This window comes from Octopus bimaculoides, chromosome 5 (assembly GCF_001194135.2).
Source record: "Octopus bimaculoides isolate UCB-OBI-ISO-001 chromosome 5, ASM119413v2, whole genome shotgun sequence".
Taxonomy (NCBI): Eukaryota; Metazoa; Mollusca; class Cephalopoda; order Octopoda; family Octopodidae; genus Octopus; species Octopus bimaculoides.
In genome coordinates, this window is record NC_068985.1 from 35428051 (window position 1) to 35433952 (window position 5902).

The 5902-nt window shown below is 31.4% G+C and overlaps 1 protein-coding gene across 1 annotated transcript in view; it reads left to right on the top strand.

The window, feature by feature from the left end:
• The first annotated feature begins 1605 nt into the window (after positions 1 to 1605).
• The window catches only part of LOC106876221 (uncharacterized), a 42451-nt gene continuing 38154 nt past the window's right edge, over positions 1606 to 5902 (top strand). The window contains exons 1-2 of the mRNA XM_052968048.1: positions 1606 to 1706; positions 3857 to 3873. Of these exons, the coding sequence (XP_052824008.1) occupies positions 1606 to 1706; positions 3857 to 3873 (118 nt within the window). The remainder of the gene's footprint in view (positions 1707 to 3856; positions 3874 to 5902) is intronic.

Here is a 5902-nt window from a genome sequence, read left to right on the forward strand (position 1 = left end):
AGTATATCATATTTTGACTTGTTTATTTAAAAAAATAATAAATAAATTTCTCTTAAAAATTATTTTTTATCCTCCATGATTCAGTATATTTTCCTAGCAATTTACTAGCCAAAAAAGGCTGCACTTCAACTGAAGCAAACCATACTTGGAATAGCCTTCTGTACTTTTTGCTAAAAATTACACTACCTGTCAACTAGTTCTTTTTTTTTTTTTTCAGTGCATGCCTTAAATATATCCATTTTAATCTCTATATATAAATAATAGCCAATATAAATGTTGATCATGATTTTACATCATATGAAGATAAGGGCAGAGAGAATAAAAGAAAGATAGAGAGAAAGTTAACAAAAGAGGGAAAGGATGGGTGCACTCTCTAGGCTTGGTGACAGGCAATGAATAAAGGAATGCTATATGCACATGTTGAAAGAGAAAGAATTTTGGAGACAGAGGAGGTGGAAAAGGATGGGAAGGATGAAATAACGAAGTGGTTGTGGTAGGGTTTATTCAAATGAGAAATTTGTTATATTTAATTTAATTTTAAAGTAATGAATATTTTTTGTTTTAAAATTTGTATCGGTTTCATCATTTTGTATAAGTAATAAGAAATTTTATAAAAGTTAAATTATAATTATTGCTTCTATACCATATTTTCTGACATTATCCATGGTTGCAAATCTTCCAAAGTTACTCATCAAGTGTTTTGATAATTAATGTTTTTACCTAACAATGTAATTATTATCAAGATTGCATCTGGACTTAATATAATTAGCCACTACACTGTCTAGTATGTCTAACAGGCAATTTGAACAGACCACCACTGTCCTCATCATTTTTCCATGTCCAGCAAAGCCCATTTATTGGGATTGTCATTGAACCCTATTCCTGTCCCATACAGAAAGATCTCAGTATTAAAATCTAACCAGGTTTTGATGTCAGACTTGGATTTTCTTATATTCTTTTCCATGCTCCTTCAGTTGTGTCCCAGAAAATGGATTTGTGGCAAGGAGTTGTCAGGATATGTCTACTAAGCAAGCTTTAAATGTTTTACTGTAGCAATGAGTGGTTCTTGCCTGCCACTTTATTTCATGACTTGCTGCCTGTCTTGTAATCTTTGTATGAGATGTGAAACAGCCTCATTCTATGTCACTTGTGGGTGTCTAGCTTTCACACCTATACAGAAATATCAATGTCACAGGATGTTGCACAGTTTGAGCTTCATGTAAAAAACTGATAGAACTACTTTCCCATATGACATTCAGTTTCATTATGGCTGATGAGACCAGATCAAGTTTTGCTTTTTTTCTCTTTTGTTGAGCTGCCATCCTTACTCAAAGTGAATTTAACATCTTTAAAGCTATCCACTTCTTCCAGTTTTTATCTGTTCAGCATGATATTTGTTACTGTTTTCTGGATGTAGTTATATTGACCAGAATGTTGCTCCCTTTTGAACTGACCTCTGCTCTTTGTCTTCTTGATGCTCTTTCCAGTTTAGTGATAATCTCCTGGAGTTCAACTTCACTGCTTCTCGTTTGGTCGCTCTTGACAGTAAAATGCATGCTGCTGCAAAATGGACCATTCTTTAAATAATAGTACGGAAGTCACATAATGCCTTCTCTCCTGCTTGATGTTTTCCCGGTAGATGTAAAGTGCTTGCAAGAGGAGAGTCTCTTGATGAACATCAAAGTCCTGAAGTCATCTTCAGTGTTGTAATTCAGAAATGTATTGTTTAAATTTTTGTGCTGCATTTGAATCATATGATGAAGTTGCTTACCACTTACTGGAAACTTTCATCCCCCAGACAGTTAAAGGCTTTTCTGAAGTGAAAGAAATTGTCATGGAGGTTACTTTGATGTTGGAGATGTTTCTCAGATCGCAGTCTACTGTTAAATATCTGCTCTAATGTACCCATGTACCCACTTTTTTTTCCTGAATTCTACTTCTTCTTGTGTGTGAGGATTTCTTACACCTTCCACTATATCTGATCAGGAGGACTCTCAGCATTACTTTACTTGGGTTACTGGTTTGATGGTTTTGTAATTTCAGCAGTGTCTTGAGTTGCCTTTCTTTGAAAAGATTATCACCAAGGATTGGGTCCATTTTTTTAGTCACTGCCTTGTCAGTGCCTTGAGTTCTGGTTCTCTATGTTTCAATATCTCTGATGATATGTTGATTTAACATGTATTTTAAGTGGGTTTTTTAGTATAGCTTCTATATTTTAAAAGCTTCCATCATTTCTTGCTATACCTACTTGAACAAAAAGGTAATATATATTCTATGATAAAGTTATATGATCTTGCTCTTCAGATATGCATCATACAGTAACATGACTATATCTGCCTCATAAAAAATGATTATTGAGAAGAAGTAGAAAACTAGATTACAATAGAAGCTATTTCTGGTGTGTATTGATTAAGGCTAAATGTTAAAATGGAATCTATTTGCACATTAAATGGGGTTTTAAAAGTATAGGATTTGGTGCACTTGATAACTGATAAAAATGGGATATATCCAGAACTATAGAAAATTTGTGTTGTTAAATTCAAAGTAAATTATGTAGTAAGCATGTTACGAAATAGTACAAAATTTTTTGAGCTAGGTATTGACATAACGTAAATCCTTGCAAAAATTCATAAATATAGGTCGAAATACTTTTTAAAATATGGCAAAAATTATGCATTGATAAATCTGGAAACATTATGCTAGAGTAAAATATACTAGGATAAATTTTTGAATAAATCAATTTAAAGTAAACTTTAGCTTAGTTTTAAGGAATTAAAATATAAAATTACAGCTACACCTATTTTTTGTTAGGTTTCTTACAAGACAACACTTGAAGATGATACAACTCTTTATAAACATTGATTTATAAAATGTTTTAAATAATCTCAAGGTATTTAGTAAGATAAAGAAATTTGATAGTAAATTTCATGAGAACTGTTTAGACAAGGTCTCTAACAAAGAATTTTTACCTGACATGATAGACTTCCCATGGTAAAATAATTTACTCTACTTTGAAAATATTTTATACTTGCTATTTGCTGGAGCAGACCTTACGTTATATAAAGAAGTCAAGTGTCAAATCAGTAATTTAAAAACTGGAAAAATTATGATTTTTCCTTCTTATACCTGATTCATTTGATCTTATTGAATTCAGAAATATAATAATGATAAATAAATAGATTTATAATCTTTGAAAGAATGCTTGGGTCAAATGATGAAACAAGAAACAACACTAAGTCTGAAGTAATTGTGTCTCCACAGCTCAACTGCATTAAGTTGAAGAAGGAAGTATAAAGTCATTCATAGTACACATGTTATGGAAATCCTTGTACAAGCAATATCATGGTAGACTTGGAAGGTTGACAGCAAATCAAACTTACAATTTTAGTTATACAGGTACAACTAGAACTGTGAGGATTAAAAGATTAAAATCTACAGATTGTTTGAGTATTTACTTAATGAAACTTTAAGTGAAATTTTAAAGATTAGATATTGTACATAAAGTGTAAGCATTATAGCTTTGAAATGACTGGAAGATTGGGTAATTAACCTTACTGTTTGCAACCAAATAGTTTTTTTCTCTATAATGAAAGTATTTTGTCAGAAATATATATCACTGAATCATTGTCAATGACAGGTTTGATTCAGTAGCATTTAGATAAGAATGAACTTAGATAAATTATTCCAAGTGTATTGTACATTTGGCTTTCGAGATATGCTTTTTTTTTCTTTAGTACGATTTTAAAATAATTAAATAAAAATAATAAAATAAGGGTTTCTTTGTTTTTAAAAATTGTTTTATTTTGTAAATATCGTAAATATTTGATTTTTGTCACATTTTTCTTCAATTTAATAGATTTTCATCAACAAAAGGTAAGTTTCAGTTTGCAAAATGTATATTTTGTCTGTTTCTCTCTAACTATACAGTCTTTTGCTTGTCTCACCATCTATTTTTAATTCAGTAACAAATTTTTCTATTTTCTTAATGCTTTTTTAAAATCATTAACTGGAACATACCTGGAAAAAATTCTGAACAAGCTTTTATTAAAATAAATATCATGTAGTGCATTTCATTTCCTCCAGGTCTGATGGTTGTCCAACAAATTATTTTCTATATAATATGTCAATCAATTAAAATCCATTGTAAAAGGAAGCCATATAAGTACAGCAATAAATGCATCATCCTCCCTCCAGCTTTTTTAACCTTCTGCCAACCTTATAGTTTTCACTGTCTTCCTTCCTGTCCACTACTTAATGTAACTCAGCTAACCCCTTTCATGTTTTTTTGTCTATTATTCTTTATTGGTGATATCTTACATGACCAAACCACTTGATTTTCTGCCATTTGCTAATTAACAAATGTGTTTTATGGTTGTTTTCCCAACAATTTACTTTTTAAGTCTCATATGTTTATTGTTCTATATACTGAATGCAAAGGATCTGTCTGCAACATTTCATTTCAAAAGGCATCTCTTCCTCATTTACAGTATCTCAAAGCTATGATTCACACTAATAAAATGAAGCTGAAATTGCAATTTCTCTTAAAAAATGAATTTTAATTGTTATAGTAATATTTATTTCTCCAAACAAGGTCTAAATTTGCCAAATCTACTGTAGCTGCTGCAATCCTAACCTTTACTTCATTCTTTGATCGCTCATCTTCTGTTATTGTTTTTTTACAAATATTGATTACTTAATGCTACCTGATTTTACTTTTTTTTTTTTTAAATTGTAAATGAGTAGATTGGGTTTGATGAAATGACACCAATTGTTCACTTTTTATTTCAAAATCACTTAAAGCCTGAAAATTAATATCCTGTTATCAATTTCATTATTTCCACAGATGTTTTATTACCATACAAAAGACCCCACTCCATTAAATATATTCAAAATGTAGAATGGTAATCAGAATGTCTTTCTACAATTAACTCTTGTAGCAACTTTTAAAATATTCATAATTCTTAATAGAAAATTCTCTGTAAAACTAAACATGATATAATTTTATTCCCTTGATTAATGATAGTGCTTACTGATTTATCAAAATGGTCACTAGGGTTTTTATATTAATGTTTTAAAATGATAGTGAAGAGAAAGTGCATTTAGCACTGCTTTTTTTTTTTTTTTTTTTTTGTAATAGGTGATGTATTTATTGTAGAACCTTTTAATGGAGGTATTCTAGTCTCATAAACAAACATATTATCACAAAGAAAATCCTTCTCAGAAACATAAAACATTGAATTTTCTAAGTAGATACAAGGCCTATATTTGCCAAGGGAAAATGTAGCCAGTTGGTTCAATCCTACAAAATAAGTGGTACTTATTATACTAACTATTGTTGAGTGAAAGGAAAGGTCCAGCCTGGCAGAATTTGAAAGGAAATTGTTGTAGGAGTAAAAAATGAATACTACAACTTATTTAATCTGACATTCTACATTCATGATCTTCACTCAAACAAAACAAAAGATGAAGACAGGTATGTAAACAACAAAAGATGTATTAGTTTAACGCTCGGGAAGTGAGAAAGTCTTTTACGTTTCGAGCCTACGCTCTTCAACAGAAGGAACGTCTATATATATATATATAGGGGGATATAGCATCATACAACGTAGAATACAATTGGAGATTTCTGCGGGACAACCTGTTGAGAGCCACCGACCAGATCTGTGGCTGGTGTAAAGTCCCCTCTCGACCCAGAGTAACGTGGTGGTGGAACAAGGAGGTAGATGGGGCTATTAGACAAAAGAAACAGGCTTGGAAGGACTGGAAGAACGGTGGTAGCAGGGAATTGTACCAATCTGCCAGAAGGGAAGCTAGGCGACAGGTTTATTTAGCAAGAGGGGAAGCAGATAAGAAAAGATTTGCCAATGTTCTGCACCGTGAGGACCAAAGACTCGAGGTATTT